Consider the following 21,014-nt stretch of genomic DNA (forward strand, 5'->3'; position numbering starts at 1 on the left):
GGTACAGTCCTTCATTTTCCCAGTCTTTGTTGGATTAAAAAAGACCAGTAAATGAAATGTCAGCACCTCGATCTCCTTTCTGAGCTGTTATAAGACGCAATTGAATTTCATTACCAGTAGGAGGCATTGTTGTTATGCAGTTTAACCCTATTGTTACTGATTTAGTCATGGGGTTCACAGACCAATTTGCCCATGACCTCAGATTTAAAATGATATTTGAAAACTTCAGTGGCTTTGTTTAACTTGCTTGTCTCAAACCAGGGAAATGTTTAAACCCATATGAACTTACAGACTCTGCTTTTTTCTGATTTAAATCATAAAGATATTTAATTGAAATTAAACCCAATAAATACCATATTAACCACTAATGTAACTAATGTAAGGGGCTAATGTAATAATGCTTTTCTGAAAGCCAATCTCTGTTTTACAGGGAATTGGTTTTCCTTTTTGATATCAGGTGATGTGTGATGATTACCACTTTAAGTTCAAAATAGGCTGTGTGCAGAAAATTTCAAGGTTACGTTATCTTTCATTGCAGATGTAAATAATTCAGTTGAAATGAAATAATGTTTCTTTAGAACCAAAGCATAGGACTGACAAAACTGTTTGACAAAACACAAAAGCATCAAGACAAAAACATCTAATATGTAAGGGTGCAGGAAGACTTGAGTACAACAAAAGACATGAGTATGTTCGAGTAAAGTGCATATAGCAGACTAAAAAGATAATATATAAAGCTATCATAAATGATGACTGTGAATACACTGGCTTACAGCTGGTTTTTACATGAAGAAAATTTGTTTGTTTTTCATGGTCATGCTAGGATTGTATTGTATTCAGGAAAAGGACAAATACGGGATAAAAAACAGTAACTTGGGTACATTGGACACAGAGAACATGCATTAAAAAAATGGTTTAAACTAAACACAGCCCTCAGAAGAATTTCACATGCACCGCAGAATACAAACACAAAATCAAGAACTTCATCAGATACACATGCGAATGGGCTAAACTGCTGTAATGCCGACCACTTCTCCGTGTAATGTTGTCACTTCCTTTGTGGGGACAGGTTTTGATTTGGAAGGGGTGGCAGTACACCAAGTGCTAGAGAGGCAGGATGAGCTTTAGCAGAAGGCCTTTTACAGCCCAACTATTACTAATATTTTTGGAAAACACCAAAGTGATAACCGAGATAATGAGGGACTGTGTCATTATATCATTGCAAATAAAGTAGGGCTGCAACTAACTTTTATTTTCATTATTGATTAATCTAGCTTTTTTATTTTTATGAAGTGATTAATCGTTTAGTCTATAACATATCAGAAAATAGTGAAAAATGCACATCACAAGTTCCCAGGGCCCAATATTATGTTTTCAAATTACTTGTTTTGTCTGACCAATAGTCCACAAACAAAAGATACTCATTTTAGAATCATATATAACAGAGAAAAGCAGCAAATCCTGACATGTGAGAAGCGTGAACCAGAGAATGTTTGCAAACTTCAAGCAAACTTTGCTTGATAAATGACTTAAACGATTAACTGATCATCAAAATTGTTGATTATTGTTCTGATAATCGAATAATCAATTGACTACTCGTTGCAGCTCTAAATTTATATATGTTAATGTTGCAGATGTAAGTTGCCTGCATCTGCATGTTCAGATAAATAACTGTCCAGTTGTGATGTAACATATCAGGGATTTAACTTCTATTTCCGGTTGCTGGTCTAAATATTTTCATTCATCAATTAGTCTGTTATTATTATTATTATTATTATTTTTTTTTTATTTTTTTTTTTTTACAACTAATCCATTATTCATTGACATAAAATGTCAGAACATTGGGGGGGAAAGTTCTCAGAGCACAAAATTACATCTTAACATTTCCAATTAACTAACGAATGAATGTTTGGCACTTTTCCTTTTTATAAATTATTTAAATGAATGATTATCAAAAATTTCGATGATCAGTCATCTGTCAATCTATTAACTGACTAACTGTTTCAGCACTATGACACTGCTTGCCCTTTAGTTGGAAAATAAAAACAAACATTTGATTTGTGAAAATTTTACAGAACATTGTTGCCATGAGCAGTGATAACCATGATCGTGGCTGAACAGAAAAAGAAAAGAGCGGCACCTACAGAAAGTCAAAATGCATCAACAGAAAATGCAGTGAAGAAGATGTCATAATTACACCCTCTTTGTTGAACTGAGAGATGATCTTTGGGGATTTTAGTGGTGAAACACCGCAGCAATGAATGCTCTGCAGTTACCAAGCTGATCAATAGTCATAGTTCATCTGCCTGTGTTTTGTCTGTCTTAAGACTGAACCTGTTTGTGTTTGACCTTTTTAATATTGTGTGTGTGTCCAGGTGTGGATATGTGTGGCAGGACAGTAATGGTTTTGGTTGGACGAAACATCCCAGTGACCCTTATCGACATCGAAAAGGTAACAAAATAAAATGTTTTTTATTGACGTTACAGTCAGTCAGACTGGACTTCATCTGTGTATCTGTGAGCATTTCACATTAATCTGAGATACCAAGTTGTGTGTTTGTCCTTACATTCATGTGTTTGCATGCGTTTTGTGTGCATGTGCATCTGTTTCAGTAGATACGTCTTTGTGCATGTTTTGAGAATCTGTATGTGTCCTTTCATGCGTTCATCTGTATTCACATGTGCTCATGGCTGTGTGCAAACTGTGCAAATGTATTTTGTTTGTGTGCACATATGTTTGTATTCCTCAATACCTATTGCACACAAATACTGTAGACCTATTTAAAACTTCTGTTATCATACCTTAAAATGTACCACCACCTACCAAAAATACAAAAACGTGAACCAAAAGAAAATAAAACTTAGCTTGTGTGTATAAAATAAACACACAAGTGACCAAAAAGTGAAAGATTAAACCAAGTGAACTGAAATTTTAAAAAAGTAAAACTGTAAAAAAAAAAAAAAAAAAAAAAAATAAAAATAGAAAACTTACTATAAAAGTGTATGCACACTGATGTAGTCTCTGTTTGTGTGTGCAGGCCCTGCTGTACTTCATCCATGTGATGGACCACATCACAGTGAAGGAATATGTGATGGTTTACTTCCACACACTGACCGGCGAGCACAACCACCTGGACTCCGACTTCCTCAAGAACCTCTACGACATTGTTGACGCCAAGTCAGTCTGACATTTTACAGTCCTTGTTAAACTGAGCCAATAATTGCTATTCTCTGCTATTATTCCTCTGTCACACACATGACTGAATAAGAATCTCTGGAGACATTAAGTCTAGCCAGGTGCAATATCTTATAGCTAGGGTAGGTAATGTTGGATAAACTATCAAGAGACAGCTAGATTTTGAAAGTATCCAACCAAAAAAAAAATCCCTCCCCCTCCCTTGAGGCCACGCCCCCAACACATTTTCATGCACAATGACTGCATGGGCAGAGTGCATGCAGGTAGGCAGGTAGACAAGCAAGTAGGGAATTAAATTATTGGATGGGCTTATTACAGGCCTGCGACAGCCACAGATGCCGGATATTTTATTTTATTTTTTGATTGCTGTCGGGATGTAAAGACGATTTCAACAAATATAACAAAAAATGCTTCTGAAATACATTACCTACCCTAGCTTTAAAGCTGGAGTGCTCTCACTGCCCCTTCTGGCAGTGAGAGTAATTACACTGTTGACTCGTGCTTATGATGTATGCCAACAGTGAGCTCTCTCCAGGCTCATGTTCAGAAAAAATTACAAAAATACAGAGAAATTTCCACAGTTCCAAGAGAATAATCCATTATTTAGGTAGAGTAAATGTAAAAGCTACATAGCCTACTCCAAATATTTTACCAACCTCAGTCCCTTCTCTCAGCACTCTCCAACAAGGAAAAGCTAAAGCTAGGCCAATTGTTATCCGTGTTTGTCCTCGTCGTCAGTCGCTTTCTTTTTTTAACTGTAATCCTTCCTCTGAACACCGATTTTCTTTTTTTATCTGGAGCGTCAGAAACAGACACGTCTTAGGTTTTACTCCTAGTTGCTGTAGCTTACTCCGTCGCTACGGTTGCTCCAGAGCCACGTAGAGGGAGAGTTGCATCTCAATCTCTCCAATGGACCTTTTTTTAATTAATTTTTTTACAGCAATGCCGGGCAGAGCTCTCAACATGGCCCCCGCTTCCAATTAGCATTGTGTGAACTCGTTTGGCTTGAATGTAATGGACGTTCTTTTAAATGGAAAAGCTTTAAGAAATTATACAAAAAATCCTCCAGATGGAACAAAGGTCTCTCGCGTTTTTGTTGTTTCTGTGTTTATAGTAATAGGACATTAAGTCTAGACAGGTGCAACATCTTGATAAAATGTAAAAGTATATGAGAATCATCTCTTGCTTCCTCAGTGTCAAATCTATAGCTAGATATTATAATGTTTGCCAAATGCAACATCTTCTGTGAGGCTTGGCTGTCATTTGACCCTCGTTTGGCCTCCATTTGGCTCTCTCTCAGTCCTCATCTGATAATGCTGACTTCTGCAGTCGCATTGAAGTTCAGATACATTGTTCATGCTACAGTATGACACCGCCAAGGTTAGTGTTTAGACTTTAGGAAAAGCAGAACGAACTGTGAAACGCTTTTGTTTCACTGGAAATCTGGCGGCCATATTTGGAACAGGAAACCCAAACTTGGAGCGTGTTCTCGGGTTGATGTATTGGCTGTGACTCAGCATTAATCAGAGGGTTCAAAGTTTTGAAAAAGTATCCTTTTTCTGAACTAGCTCTGGATAGGCCTTTCAGAGGAATCACTGACAAAACTAAATGTTACACATTATAGTTGTTTGTGAAAGTGTTTGAGTTGAAGAAAGAAAAGAAGCAACAGCTTACTCACTTAAAATGAACTCACACGCAAGTTTTCTTGTCATATCGTGTCATATATTTGAAGACAAACTTGACAAATATTCCTACTTATCTGAAGAATAACATGTGGATGATAATACATCACTGAGACAGATGCAGCCCAGAAGTTAGACCTGGATCTAAATCAATGATTTTTTTAATTTAAGATTCTGATCATGCTGTGTCATCACATACACAGCATTATCACATCAAGTACTCTTCACATGTAGCCACATGTTGTATCAGTACCAGCCTAACATTGCATCTCTCTGTTTGCAGTCTGCTGTGAGGTTCACCATTGACGAATATATTCATTAAGCTAAATAGGAGCCACATCCTCCACATGAGAACCAGAATTGTTTACAGTTCCACCCAGCCGTCAGAGTAGAACCACAGTTCTGTGTTATCTACTTTAAAGTGATACTTTCAACCCTCACAGACTTGTTTTTAACATTGTTTTAACCTACTTTTAACTTTATTCGAGGACTTAAAATTTTCAACGATATCCAATATGTCAGGCTGAATTGCAGAAAAATATTTTTTAAATGATGCTTGAGATATCTTGTTTGATGCAACGGTGCAGTCATGGATAAATAGCATCTTATGTTTTAGAAGACATCTGACAGCGCAAGAAACACAAGCAGTCAGACGATCGATCAAACCCCGAAGTTAGAGTTATTTGGAAGAGAAAACAATAGTGAGTTGTTACCCAAACAGTGCAATGAGGCATTTTTATATTATAACAGAGAGATAATATAGTATGTATAGTATTTTAGGCTCCCTCACTTTCAGTTTTACCTCCAAATAAAGTGGTTTAGATAATCTAGTTGAACTGTTTTTTATAACCTGTCTGATGATTTCGACGTGTTTAATAAACAGGAATTATCCTTTAGTGTTTAATTCACTGTAAGTATCATATACTGTAGCTTTAATAAAGCATTTAAAGCAAATTTATTGTATGGCACCCTTCAACATCAACACAAAGGCATTAGGGCACAAAACAGAGAATAAAAATTTAATACACTGTCATAGGTTTGAAAAAATATGTATGTATTTTTCTAACTTGGAACCTACTAAAAGAAAAACTTAGAGAGAAACTTCAGAGCTCAATGGGTTGATTAAACCTTTATAGTTCTAGTCTCTTTGTTTCTAGTAACCACGACCAAACAAGCTTCCTGTGTCAGTGGGAAACTCCATGCAGTCATTATGCACCTTTCAACCCCCCACGTTACCCATTACTTTTCTGAGACTGGTCATTCAGTTGGTTTCACCACACCTTTCTTAACTCTTTTCTGACAACCACGTACAAGACTTGTAGGAACATATTCCTGATGTTTGCCGTTCATACAATCAACATTTAATATGAATGAAGACGCCTTTGCTCAGCTTCCCCTTCGATCGGAACAGGGAAACCCCACTCAGTCATAAATAATAACCATGACTGTTTCAGTACACTTTGCTGATTCATCACACAGAGTTGCAGCTCAGGGTGTAATGCTAATCACCTTAAAATGCCAAGATTATTTAAAGTTCTTTCAACCTTGTTATGAGACCATGGACTGGATAGACTGCACTTATGAATTGTTTGATAGCCACCAACCACCTGATTTAAATGTTTAAAAGCTGAAGTTGATGTTTTATTTATTTCTACAGCTTTTGACTTAGATTTTGCACTTGGGCTGCCTGTAGGGAACAACTTGAGTAGAAAAACACAGAACCTATTTCTTCTAAAAGGTTTGTCATTAAGCAGTGAGCTAGGCTCGGTAGCTCTCTATGATTTGGTGAGCTGTCATCTTTTTTTCTTTATTCCATGATTTTTTTTTTTTTTCATTAGGTTTTTCAGTGGATGGTTTACAGCATGGTGGGGCCAGGCAGTCCTAGTGGGAATCGAACCCTTTCCCCTGGTACTTGTGGTGCTTCTTCTACTCTGCAGGGCAAGCAGCACAAAGTTCTTTTCAAATCATGTTTAGGGATCACATTTCATATAAACACAACTTTCATCTGTAAATATTAGTAAAGGCTTACAGTTTCCACTCACACCTCAACTTCTAATTTTGAAGCAATTTTTCTTAGTTTCACTTTTTAAGCAGTTACTGCTCTTTTGGCTTTGCGAGGCAATGTTGATCTACACAGGCAATGGAACCACTAACCCTGGCCTGGCATGTCCAGTGTGTTCAACCCACTGAGCTATTGATTCGCGGCAGATGCATTTTGGCTCCAGACAACCTAACCAGCAGACTAAAGCCAAACATGAACACAAAAGTTTCCAAAACTGTCTGGCTAAGTGGGGAGATGTTTATTACATTCTCCAGGAGACAAATGAGCTTGTGAGGTTGATCATTATTTTTGTCCCCTTAGGGTCCGGCACTGGACCAGAGCAAAATACCCACGTCATGGTTTAGTACTCCTGATTCCCCTCTGAGTTAGTTTGTCAACCAAATGATGAAGTTCCTCCCTATCTTGGCCGACTGTTTTGTGTTATATGAACACAAATGTCATGCAGCTTACCCCAGCTAGACCACCACTATGTGTGTGTGGCATGACAATGCAAACTGTTGCAAATGTGGCGTGTTATTGTCAGTGTACTGCCATGAAATGAACTGCCAAGTCTCCACTACCAGTGCTGAGTAGATTAAATGTGGTAGATTAAAGATGACCTGTCTATTAAAGCTAGTCAGTCACTGAAATGTGAAAATAACGGCTCATATTTGTTTAGATGTTTGTTTGTGATTACAGTTTAGATTACTTCAGGTTTGTTGGTGTCAGAGATTCACCCTGAGGCGCTGCCATGGTTTCACTGTCACGTGGAAATCAGGGACAGTGACTCGCGACTGGCAGAAAGGGCTGGTGGCTCCCATCTTTAAAACAAGGAAGCTGAGAGTGTGCTATCAATTATTAGGGAATCACCGGCGTAGCTGGCTTATACTGATTTGTGACCTCAGGATTGCATTTCTGCTTTTTGCCAATGATGTGGTTTTCTTGCTTCATTGGACTGTGACCTCCAGCACACACTAGGGCGGTTTGCAGCCGAGGGTGAAGTGGTTGGGATGAGGGTCACCACCTCCAGTTCATGGTACTTTGCCAGATAATGGTGGATTGCTCCTTGCTGGTTGGGACTGAGTTGCTCCCCCCAAGTGAAGGAGTTCAAGCGTCTCGGGGTCCTTTTTCATGAGGTGTGTGAGACTGACAGGCAGATTGGTGTGCCATCTGTGGTTTTGGCTGCGTTGATCCAGACTGTTGTACTAAACACAGTTTGTCTGAAGGTGAAGTTCTCAATTTACAAGTCTATTCCAACTCTTACCTCTGGTCATGAGCTCAGTGTATGAGATCATGAAGACAAGTGACTGAAATTAGTTTCCTTTGCAGGCTGTTTGGGTTCACTCTCAGGGACAAGTTTAGGACTTCAGTTAGGTGGTTCTGACATCTGGTTAGTTTTGATCAATGTCGCATAGTACAATACTGTTCTACGGCAGCTGCGGTGACACTGTCCATTAACACATCCGTCCAATTAAAGCAATATTACAGAGACAATTGTAGAGAACTCAGACAAGCATTGACAATATAAAAAATTGGACATCCACATTTGAATTGATATTTTGAGACATCTGGTGTACAAAGTTGACAATCTGATCTGTGTGTGGTGGTGGACAAAAGGGCCAGGAGGAAATCCATGGAAATCCTGCTATTACTTACTATTTGCAATATCCTATCAAGAACCAAAATGTTGGACGAATGTTGCCAATCACAATGTCATGGTGGCACCAAAAGAAACGTCAAGGTAACTGGAAAACTATGGACCATGAATTTTAACGACAATCCATCCAATAATTGTTGAGATATTTAACTTTGGTATAATATATACTATATGATAAACTTTATGGACAGACATCACCATCCTGAAGCCCACCACTAAAGTCATGAATCAGCAGTTGGTTGAATAATAGCACTGTGAACTGATTGTTGGATACACTGACGTGTTGCATTAAATCCCCAAGTGCAGAGTTTGCCTATTTAATAACTGAACATATACAGAATGGATGGTTCGATCAAATGTAGTAATAAGTAATCTTTAAATGGAAATAATTTTTCTTCCCGTGGCAGCTACGGAGCAGCACCTGTGAGGATGATCAGAATTCTGTCAGTTGATCAATGCCAGTGCTCACTGGCATTGGGTTTAAACCCTGTCTCTCTCGTTAAAGGTGTCACTCCTTACTTTATGCCCCAAATATGTTTCATTTTTTATCTTACCTTCACTAACTGAATGATGTGACACAGCAGCCTTTCAACTTGTATCCAGTTCATGGATGTGTAAAAACAGAAATACAGGATTTAATTTGAAAAGAAGGCTAAATAATTTCCTAAAACAGCTGGGAACTGTAGTTTTTAGCAAATGTTAATAATAACAGGAATTTGTGGGGGACTATTTTCAGCTGCGGATTAATACGCATTTGTTGCGCTAGTGAGTATTTAGTGCAGCAGGACAGTGTGTGTGTTGGATTGACTCAAAATAAGCTACAGCGCCCATGTTCATGGGAATGAAGAAACACTGTGGCTGATTGATGTGTTTTTTAATAGTTTTTGGACAATAATGGGCCTCTATGGCGCAGAGGAATAACATACTGTGCATGTATATCAGGGTCTGCCAATAATATTTCTTAAGAAATATTAATATTAAGAAAGAAACAATTTATTGTTGGATTTGTTGAAAAGAAAAATAATAATAAACAATAAACTTTAACATTCACGGTCTGGTAGCTCTCACCTGGGAGTTGATGTGTAGTTACATTTTTATTTAGTTTGGAACAAACATAAGAACTGGATAATTTGCGTTAGCGGCGTCATCATGCACATACTAAAAGTCAAACTTCACACAGAATCTACGCCTGTCTGTGCATACCTTCTCCACACTATTAACGATCTACTGTACAAAGAGTTGTGTACATTGGCCTTGAACAGTGTCCACACACTGCACATGTATAAATGTTGGTGTACTGCATGAGAAGCAGAAGGGGATATGTATGTGTGTCTGTGGTAAATGTTTCCATGCTGATGGATGGGCTGGAACTGATTGTATGTGAAGTTGTGTTTTTTGGAACAGCAACTCGCACCTTTGGACACAACTACAGTGACTTCACACACTTCTTGTCTTCGATTTCAGAGGATTAATCTTCATCTTTGTCATAGTCCTCATTTTCACACAACTTCTGTTCATCTCTGTTGTATTTAAGAAATAGTGAGTCATTCCTTGCTGTAAAATGTTCTTGCTGAGGTTTTCTGTTTTATATATTACAGGTTTAAAAAGAATTTAAAGGCCTTCTACTTTGTACATCCAACATTTCGCTCCAAGGTAAGATTGTCTTATGCACTGATATTTGCAGTGTCAACAGAGCTTACTGTATATTGGGACTAGAGGATCATATCAGTGTATACATTGCTGTTACCAAGTACTAGAAATTTAAATATCAGTAGTAGTAATAGTAGTAGTGCACATTTTCATTCATACATTTCAACTGAATTTGTCACTGTGTGTTTCGGCTCATAACAGCGTAAAGGCAAAATAATTTCTTATATTCCTTGTTACACTCATTTCCATTGAGAGATATCTTCCAACATTTAAAATCTTTTCACCACTTTTGCCACATTTAAACCAATCTTAAACAAATTGGGTAAAACATTTGGGTGACTTTAAAACAAAACTGTCATTCATTTGTTCTTTGATATGTAATAGTGTTTTACTATACTTGGCTGGAATTATTTTTTTTCTAATTGTGTCCTACTTCACATAACCTGCCATGACTCGGTAAATGCATTGTGCAATTGTAACGAAACACATCAGCCCTGCAAAATTTGACTGCTACAGCAACATGATCATTTTAGATAACTCAGTGTTTATACCTTCACTTTTAAACAATTTTGTCCTAACATTCCCAAGATGAGGTATTATTCAGAATCAGCGTGATTGTCCATCACACTGTGTATTTAGATGCTAATCCTGATCCAGATGCAAAATCAAAATGTGTAAATATTTTTCTGTTATTAAAATAACATCTAGCGAATTGTACAGCCTTGGCGGAGATATGCGCTCTCAAAGTGCTTTCTGGTTTATATCTTTTTCTTTGTTGTTTACTGGAATTGCAGTAATTTTTGGTCCAATGGCCAAGTTTCCCCTTGGGGATAATTAAAGGTTCATTAGACTTAATCTAGTTCTGTTGTTTGCTTTAGAAAGTTGTGTTCAGTTTTGTCTTTGTAGGTTATGGCAAGATTAATATCTTGGAAACATAAAATCAAGATCAAATGCCATCTATAACTGATGAAGTGTTCTTTCTTATTTTTCCTCTCCTTCGTCTTTTCGCCGGCTCATTCCAGGTCTCAACGTGGTTCTTCACCACCTTCAGTGTTTCAGGGATGAAGGACAAGGTTCGCTACCTGGACAACCTGCAGCAGCTTTTCACCTGCATCAAACCTGAGCAGATCGACATCCCTCCGTTTGTCCTGGAGTATGACACACGGGTAAGCAGCAAGACACACACAAATACACAGAGAGTTAGATTAACCCATAACGCACACACAGATGCACACAGAGATGCTATAATATATTTCTAAAGGTGCGATTGAAATGAAATTTTCACCAGATGTTGGTAACAACTCATGAAATCCACACATGCAAAGAAATCAAACCATAGATATCCATAAATTAAGTTATGTGTTATAATGTTAAATGACACAGGGAAAAAGTATTGAACACATGAAGAAAGGGAGGTGCAAAAAGGCATGGAAAGCCAAGACAATCAGTAATTAGAAAGCATTCCAGCCCCTTGTCAGTGCAAATGAATATCAGCTGGTTCAGTCCCAACTGATGGCCTATAAAAAGGTGTCTCATTACCAAGGTGTCACAGAAGAAACATCTCATGATGGGCAAAGAGCTCTCTCAAGACCTTCACAACCTTATTGTTGCAAAACATACTGATGGCACTGGTTACAGAAGGATTTAAAAACTTCTGAATGCTCCAGCACTGTTGGGGCCATAATCCGGAATTGGAAAGAACATAATTTCACCATAAACCGGCCACGACCAGGTGCTCCTCGCAATGCTCCTCAGCCTATAACAGGTGGTGTAGCATACAATTTAGCTTGGGATACGAATTGTCTTGAATACCAGCCAGAATATCTAATTACTCTCTGGAAAACATCTTGAATTTGAAACAAATGATCCCGGTTACCCTGTGTTTTAACTTGAAAATGATGCATTTTGCTGCTTTTAAGGAGCTCTGGGGCCAGATGTATCAAACTCTGTGTAGATTCATGACTCAAATATAACTAAAAAGATTGATATAATATCATCACTAATCAATTATTTCAAATTAAGTTTAGAAATGCACATTTTAAAGAACGCTGTGTAGACTACAAAAATAAAAACACAATCAGTGAAATTGGCCAAAACAACCTAAACCAACATTATTTTTATTTATTTTTTCTGTAACAGGGCTCCTAACTAACTTGCGCCTAACTTTTTCATTTTGGTCCACTAGCACATAATTTAGGTGCACCCAATAATACATTTTAAGCATAGCCTTTTTTGTCAGTTCCCATACACATTGGTAATTTTTTAACACACTATATAAATGATGTAATGTATGTTGTAGCAGGAATAAAGGTGGAGATAAATGTTTTTTAATGGACTTAAATTTAGTAAAAGGCAGCTCTTTGGCTATATTATGAGCAGTGTTATTACTGCTTCGGCTTGCTGTAGCCAGGCGCTGAAACGCTGTGGGAAGGGGCGCTGCTCTGCCTGCCACGCACCTGTCACGCACAGGACATGTTACTTGGAGACATTGTGCTTTTTTAACATATCAGTTCGGAACGTCGATGCTCCGACAACAAAAGGTCTGTTCCCAGGCGTGCTTTGGCCGCAGTCTTTGCAATAAATGCATTGCATACCCAATTGGTGTGTGTTAAAAAAATATTTTTATACACTTTTCTTTAAATCAGATCTGCTAAATTTCAGGCGCACCTGTGCGACCAATGAAAATGTTTAGTCACACTTGGTAGATTTCTGTTTGCACCCTGGAGCCCTGTATAAGGTTACTTCTCTCACCTTTATATTTCATGTCCACCGCATCATGTCAACCACAGCATTCTTTAAAAACCACATTCTCACCGCACACTCTTCTTTTATAAATAGTTTATGTAGGGGAAATGCATGGTTTTTGTGCGTTCATTTATACATCTGGCCCCTAATGTTTAAATTTTAGTCAGTGACTGACATGTCCTCACATACTAAATCCAAACACTGAAACATGTTTACACCCAGTGTGTTTTATTCCGAGCGCTATTCATCAGCTGTTTTTGAAGGTAGAAAAGCAGAGCAGAGGGAATGAGGAAAAATAGTCTGTTTATCTCCATTCAATGTTTCTCTTCTTACTGATGTAAACCAGAGAAGGGGGAGGCAGAGTAACAATCCGCTAATAACTTGTTTATTGTGTATATTTGTGTGTGTGTGTGTGTGTGTGTACATTTCTAGAAATGACACCTATTAATCAGTTAGCCTACAAACTCAATTAAAATGAGATCGCCCAGGATCTCTGTGTTTATTTCCCTTTGAGTCAAGGGTATCAATAGCTTTGATGTAACAATTTTAGCGACTTGGACTGCACATGGGCAAATGGAAACAATACTTTTGAAAATCGATGTGCAAATCCACATCTTGGATCCATCTTACTGCTGTTAGTTGGCTTTGGCATGCACCAGAGTAAAATATTACACATAAAGGTGGGGTATGCGATTCTAATCCAATACTCGTCTTTTTGTCCAATTCAGCGAATAACTCCTCACGTTCCGCTAGCTGTCCGTTCAGTGTGTGCGCAAAAAAAAATAAAATCCGGTGTTTGTACACAGCCCTGGCTCTGTAAATGGGAAATAAACAAAGTGGCTCAGACTGGGCCACACAACACCATTCCAGCCATTCCAGCCATGATTTGTGTCAGGTAACGTTAAATGACTTGCTTGTGGACATTCAGCTTACTTTCTAGTTTGCCAAGATATGTTGTTGTGGTGATGTTAGCTACAGTAGCACGAGAGTTGTGAGCATCGCTGTCTGGAGCTGCTGTGCTGGCTCTGGGAAACCGTCTCGTCCTCTCTGGCTGTTAGCTTCGCAGCAGCAACTGTAGAGACAGTTTGCTAACACACAACCTAGCTAACGTTTCATTACTTGCTGTGTCTTCATTCGCTCTATATCATGGTATTTGGCATGGTACTGGATTTCTCCAGAATTGCATACCCCACCTTTAAGATTGAATTTTGGGTTGGATTTTGATATATAAATGTTTTTGACATATACAGGGACACAAGGTAACAACTCAAAAGAGGCGTGTTTCATTTCACGATGCCCATTCATAGTTTTATGCTCACTATGAATGTTACATAAACAAATGAACAGATTAGCTCTGTGTGTAGCAACCTGTTTTAAAATATACTTTGTCTGTTAGACCCTGATTTACATTTCGTAAGTTGGTTCAAGTCCCATAAACTATTTATTTAATACAAAAATATTGTTAGGTATTACATAAGTGGTTAAGATTATAAACATAACATTAAAATTGTCATATTAAGGTGAGATTGCAACTATTAGTATACTATTAGTATTAGCCATAGTAATGTTAGCAGTAAAGCTAGCAGGAAACTGGTCTGACCTCTGTCTGGGTACTATGGAAAAGATATAAATATCACTATAAATTAATAGTAAAACTAGCAGAAGATATAACAACCAGAGCTTTTGATTCAGATATACAGTGCAGTCAGAAATTGTTAGAAAAGGAACGTATTTTTCATATTTCAAGGCATTGGACTTTAAAAGGTTAGAGTGCAGGCTTTAAGGGTATTTAGGGGGTGTTAATATCCATATTGGTCCACATTCCTACAATTTTCATCTGATATGGATGCAAACACCATCAAATTAAAGCGGAGAGTCAGTATTTAAACCTCACAGTCACTGTTTCAGTTCACATCCAAACTGCTGGAGTACAGATACCAAAACAAGACTGTCCTAATACTTACAGACTGCACTGATTAGGGGAAAAATGTGGCAAAATGTGATTATAGATTATTTTAGTAGGAAAATAGTAATAAGTTGTAGTCAGATGCCATGCCTTAGTTTCTCTCTCTGTCTCAGTAGTCTTGAGATGCTACTCTCACTGCCGGTTTATTAGTGTTCTGTATGCCCTCACTTACTCATCAGGAACGTATTTGTAGGTCAACCTCAGTCTCCTGCGGGGAATTTAACAGTCAGTATGTGAACACAATGGGATGGCCTCCTCTAAGGCTGTATTACAGTATTTCCCCTTTTCAGCACTGCAGCCAGCCAATGAACTGGGCAATAACAATCACGTCAACACCTGTATGTTGCTGTTACCCAGAAATAGTTTCCTCTGCTGGGCTGAATTACAGTGCTGGTTGATTCCAGGAAATAATGATTCTTTTTGTTCACTAAAAATTTAGCCTGTTAGGAGAAACACTACAGTATTCACACTACATCAGACACAAGCTGTGAGCACAGATCACAGGTTATGTGAGAAAATATAGAATACATATGATTCTGCCTGACAGAGTGTAATATGATGATTGTAACGACCTTAAAGCAGCTATAATCGACAGCTATTATAAAAATATCAAATGATAATATGTAATGTGAGAGGCGTCGCTTGTAGTGATGAACCTACAGAGCATTATCACCTGAATCTGCAGCTCCCCTCAGCTTTACAGAGCTTTATAGTGAGTTAGCTGTGCAACTTTACTGCTTTGGTTCACTCTCGCCGCCCTCATAGTGTTGTTTTCGGCCGCAGCAGGCAGCTGTTTTCAGCGGAAAAACTCCTAAAAACCCACTGAACACTACCTGCTCAAACCCAAACAGCAGACAGACACAGTTAGCGTCTAGCTGGTGAACATAGTGGAGCATTTACACCACAAAACGTCAATAAACTTCAGCTGATTCAAAATGCCACAGCCAGACTCATAACCAGGTCCAGCCGGAGAGAACACATCTCACCAGTTTTAAAATCACTTAATTGGCTCCCAGTCTGTCTTAGAATAAATTTTAACATTTTTATGATCACTTTTAAGGCTCATAGAGGGTTAGCTCCAGAATACATAGCTGACCGCCTGCCCCCCTACGACCCTAAATGCAACCTGAGATCCTCTGGTTGTTAATAACTGTTTAACTGCTTAATGTCTTTTTTAAATTGTATGTAAAGTGCTTTGTAATTTGCTTTAAAAAGCACTATATAAATAAAGGTAGTATTATTATTATTATTATTATTGTTATTTTTATTTCGTAGCTAAAGTGCCACATATTTCCCTCAGGAGTTGTTAGAAACCAAAAACAGAGCTAAAAGACGAGTGAGTGTTGGACTTAAAATCACCAGGTGGCCAGAAACACAACTCCAAATGAAAATGTTGCTCCATAACTACTAGAATAAGCAACTGTTTAACAAGTTCACCATATCAACTTAAAAGGTGATGATAGGTCGATGTTGTGTTCACAGCTTGTTTACTCTGCCCTGAAGTGGCAAAACTCAATTATCAGTTTTATTTAAATGCGTTATTGCAAGTTTAAAGCTTCTGATGGGGGAAAAAGGTTGAATCTGTATGTTAAGGGCTTGAAAGTTCCTGAGCTTACAACAGCCCTCCATTACAAACACACACACCCTCAGTCCTATGGTATTTCACTATGATATAATACATCACCAGTAACACTGATAAGCAGCGTGAGAGAATAGCAGGTGAGCTTGAGTTACGTCCAAGCTCAGCTAATAATAGTAGCTTTCAAGTAAATTGAAAAGATAAAGACCACATTCAGTTCCACCTTACAGAAGGCCTCCCATTTAAAAAGGTACAAAACCTTGAAGATGATGTTTCATCAAAAAGAAAAAAAAACAGCCCATGCCCACCTCTTGCTTTGTTAGTTGAATAATTAGTTTCTTTCTGAACACTTTTGTCTCAAGTTAATCTGGTTGTCACGGTTACAGTCACTGGCACGGTGCCACAGTTATAACAGGATAGAAGAAGAAATCAAGCAAGAGGAGTAATAATGCAGACAGATCCAGCCAAAATTAACAGAAAACAATAGAGAATTGTTGTCTTTGGCACCTGTGATCATATTCAGATCGGTCACAACAATGCTGAGCCCCCCATCTCCCTCAGGGTCGACCACCACAAATAAATTATCAACCGGTTGGTCATGTTACTGCTGACATTTTTGTTACTGATTGGCCCAGAGGGGTCTTTCCTAAAGGGACATGTTCGCATTTTTCTTGAACAGTTGACTCTGTTACCATAGATTCTCAAATAGTGGCCTTAAAAAGCCAGGCCATTATTCAAAACAGGCTTATATAAGAGACATACCTTTATTTCTACTTTCCCCTTTTTTATAATTATATATTTAGTAGGAAGCCTCCCCGTTTTCCTGATCTGATCTTAAATTTCTGTCAATGCTTGCTGCCAATGCAAACTCACAACTTCCTCCATGTTTACCTTTTTGTCTTAATAAATTCAGTACAATGTACATTTTAGCAGCACGAGTTCCTCTTCTCTACTAGAAATACAGTTCATTCACTTAATTAGTGCTGTTGCAATGTACATTATGAAGGACCATACAGGTAATTCCACCTCTCCTTAATGTTTTTACCCAGCTTGTATTAATGACTGGCCTTTGTTGTTCTATTATTTGGATACCTTTACTGTTTTATTTGAGAATTTATGATATTTCACTCATTTGTATGTCTAGTCCGTTGTTTAATTATTTAGTTTGAAATTGACCACATGATGTACCAACTCTGGCTCCTGTGATCTGTGTTAACCTCGACTTTGTTTCTCCTCATCTCAGGTGAATGGACCCTACCTTCCCTCCCAGTCTTTCAGTCTGTGACAGGAGACCAATCAGACCTCCCTGCCGGGTTGATGAGGTAGTGTCGGCCTATCAAATGGACATTGTGTTGCCCGTATGGTCTGAACGCCTAACCTCCTCTTAAGGCTGTGAACCATAATGAGGAAACTCTCCTTTTGTTTTGTCCCTGCCAAAAGGACAAAATTAACAGTCGCAGCCCACATTTAGCAGCACGTGGCCTGGTGAACAGACATTTCTCACTCACCACAGACTATTTGTGGATCTGGTATGGTTTCTGGATTATGCCTTACACCAAGAGTTCTTATTCAGCAGTTTCCTCAAACATCCCTAAATATGAAGTATCATGTCAAGACTGACAGTTGCTCAAGGCCTTTTCCAATGTGTGGTCATACCAGACGTACTCGCCCATGTCTCAGAATATTGTCAGACTTTTCAAACGCTGGAGTAATACAGGGGAAGATGACATCTGTTTTTTTTTTTTTTGTTTTTTTTTCTGTACCGTGCCATGCAAGATGGCAGAAACTCTCGGTAAAGTAAAGACTAATGCTACGTTTCACTGAGGCGGAAGTTGGAAATTCCCACCCGGTACGATGTAAAAACGACCTCTGCGTTCTCCTGCAGTCACAATCGGAAAACTCCAGGGGAGAAAAATCAACGCCTGGGAGATTTTCTTGGATAGACAAACACTGCTCCTAGTGCAACAGCTAACGTCATTGTATGTTAGCTAGCTAGCTAGGTAGCATAGAACATTAACTTTATAGAACATTAACTTTATATCACAAAGTTATGTTTATCCATTTAGCAATTTAGGGATTAAGGGAATAGTTCGACATTTTGGAAAATACGCTTATTTGCTTTCTTGCCATGAGTTAGATGAGAAGATCGATACCACTCTCATATTTGTACACTAAATATGAAGCTACAGCCAGGGGACGGTTAGCTTAGTTTAGCATAAAGACTGGAAGCAACAGAAACAGCCCCTGAAAAACCACAACTTGTAATTTTTACACTTGGGTTTTTGTACAGATTACACATACAAGATATAGCGTGTTAGTTTGTGTGCTTTAAAAAAGGTGCTAGTAGGTGTATTTTCTTACCTTGAAAACAGAGCCAGGCTAGCTGTTAATATTAGAGTGGTATCCCTCTTTTCATCCAACGCCTGGCAGAAGAGCAAATAACCATATTTCCCCATAATGTTAACCTATTCCTTTAAGCTTTAAATCCACACAAAGTGTCACCTGGGCCTCTGGGAACCTTTGATGGGCATTTTTCACTATTTCTTGAAACTTTATAGATTGAACAATAAACACATTAATTTAAATAAATCAGTACATTAATTGTTAAAGAAAATTGTCGTGGCCATAATCACAAGGCTGCCAGTCAGAAAGTAGTGCCTGTGAGGATAGCTAGCCTTTGTTAAATCAGCCTAGTTGTTAAGCTGAAGGTCCTTGCTGTCTGCAGATGCCTTTTACAGCTTTATGATGACAGTTTTCAACCTGGGCGTCCAGAGATGATATATAGGATTACAAACAATATCCTCCACTGCACTAACTTATTGTCTCATGTATCTGCTTCCAAATTGTTTTACGATGCTAATTTGTCTGCAATGCTTTATCATTTTCAGCTGCTCTGCTTCCTCTGATGTTCACTCTCTTTAGTTGAACTGTTGAGGTTTCACTCATGAGAAGGCATCGCTTTGTTTTAAGGGTACACAAGCCAGAAAGGATGAGAATTGCTGTTTTCTAGCCAGTCTCCCCGTTGCATGATAATGGAAAGTAGAATTAGCTGATTTTTCTTTCACCCTTGCCAGTGGAGCTTGAAATATTTTGCATCTGTTTGTTACAATGAGCATTCTGTTCCTCAGTGATTGATTCCCCATTTTATTTGCACAGTTAGTTTATTTAACTTGGACTACCCTGGAGGGTTTACCTTATCAAGGCAATTGCAAATGTACTGAAATAAACTTTGAAAACATTCCTGTGATTTCCCAAACTTTTAAGCAATCATTATGTAGCAACCCCCATCTTTATGGCACCCCACGGAGTAACACTATCACAATAAATGTAGATTCTGTCTGACTAACGTCTGTCACTGTTGGGATGGGTTTTACCTGCATGTAGTTGTCTCTTCACCCGGTCTTGTGTTTCCACACACCGTCAAAACGTCAGGACTCTTTAAATAATTTAAGCTCTGTTGGCAAGAAACAGCCTCTCACACCAACTTGAGGCTTCTTAAATTGTAACTTACATGTTGAATTTTGTAGCAACGGGGAGATGTGCCTTGTCAGCTGTTCAAGGAAATTTCAGTGATTGCTGTACTCAGTTTTAAATCAATCAATCAATCATCCTGTAAAGAAAATTGAAGTAGATTTTAACAACTTTAATGTCTTTAATCAAATTTTTCTAAAAAGGATTAAGGGGAAAACATCCAGTGGGGTGAGATGATTTCACTTAGATTTGTATTTATAACTAATTAATTTCTTCACCTCATGCTTTTACAAAAATAAAGCTTTAAAGACTGAATGACAGAGTTGTTAAAAATATAAATACAAGAGCATTTGAGTTAATCTGGCGCCACTGACAGTTTTCCTTTCAGGCGTCCCCATTATGAAGAAACAAGCAGAAAATTGGTTTTAGATCAGTGAAGTCGTCAGTAAAGTACAAACTTTATTGTCAGAATGTATATAAATGATGAGCCAAATTTTGACTTGCTGGAATTTTTTTTTTTTTTTTAATGATTTCAAAGTGGCTGTCAACAACTTCTGAGATTTACAGGAAGTGACTTAATTGGTGTCCAACACTTCCTGTACTGATTTTTTTTTTATATGTATATTGATTAAAATGATTTCTCTGTAAAAGGGTTTTTAAGTTTGATAATTGAAGGCTCTGATTGTCCTTTTTAAAGAATAGTTGATCAAGACTGACAGTAAAGTTCATATCTATCATTTGCCACAATTACGGCGCTGTAGAAGACAAATTTTTTGTATCATGCTCTCAAGCATAAGTGTCGTCCACGCTGCAGGGAAGAACAGTTGCAGTTGAACCTGAGGACTTATTTTTACTGACATTCACAAATTGGCACTCTATTTTAAAAAGGTTAAAATCTCCCTTTATTCTTAGCATAAAGCACACTTCAACTCCACCTTGATTGAACAAGTGGATTTTTAGCTAATACTAAGACAAATGAAAAGTCATGTTATGCGTTTAAGAAATATGTTGTCTAAGTAATAAACAC

At 38.0% G+C, this 21,014-nt stretch overlaps 1 protein-coding gene across 1 annotated transcript in view; it reads left to right on the forward strand.

The window, feature by feature from the left end:
* gdap2 (ganglioside induced differentiation associated protein 2) overlaps window positions 1-20,637 on the forward strand; it is a 37,405-nt gene extending 16,768 nt beyond the window's left edge. The window contains exons 10-14 of the mRNA XM_044215658.1: window positions 2,376-2,452; window positions 3,039-3,178; window positions 10,175-10,229; window positions 11,249-11,392; window positions 17,760-20,637. Coding sequence (XP_044071593.1) covers window positions 2,376-2,452; window positions 3,039-3,178; window positions 10,175-10,229; window positions 11,249-11,392; window positions 17,760-17,801 — 458 coding nt within the window. The 3' untranslated portion in view covers window positions 17,802-20,637. The remainder of the gene's footprint in view (window positions 1-2,375; window positions 2,453-3,038; window positions 3,179-10,174; window positions 10,230-11,248; window positions 11,393-17,759) is intronic.
* The last annotated feature ends 377 nt before the right edge of the window (window positions 20,638-21,014 follow it).

This window comes from Siniperca chuatsi, linkage group LG12, assembly GCF_020085105.1.
Source record: "Siniperca chuatsi isolate FFG_IHB_CAS linkage group LG12, ASM2008510v1, whole genome shotgun sequence".
In the NCBI taxonomy this organism is placed as follows: Eukaryota; Metazoa; Chordata; class Actinopteri; order Centrarchiformes; family Sinipercidae; genus Siniperca; species Siniperca chuatsi.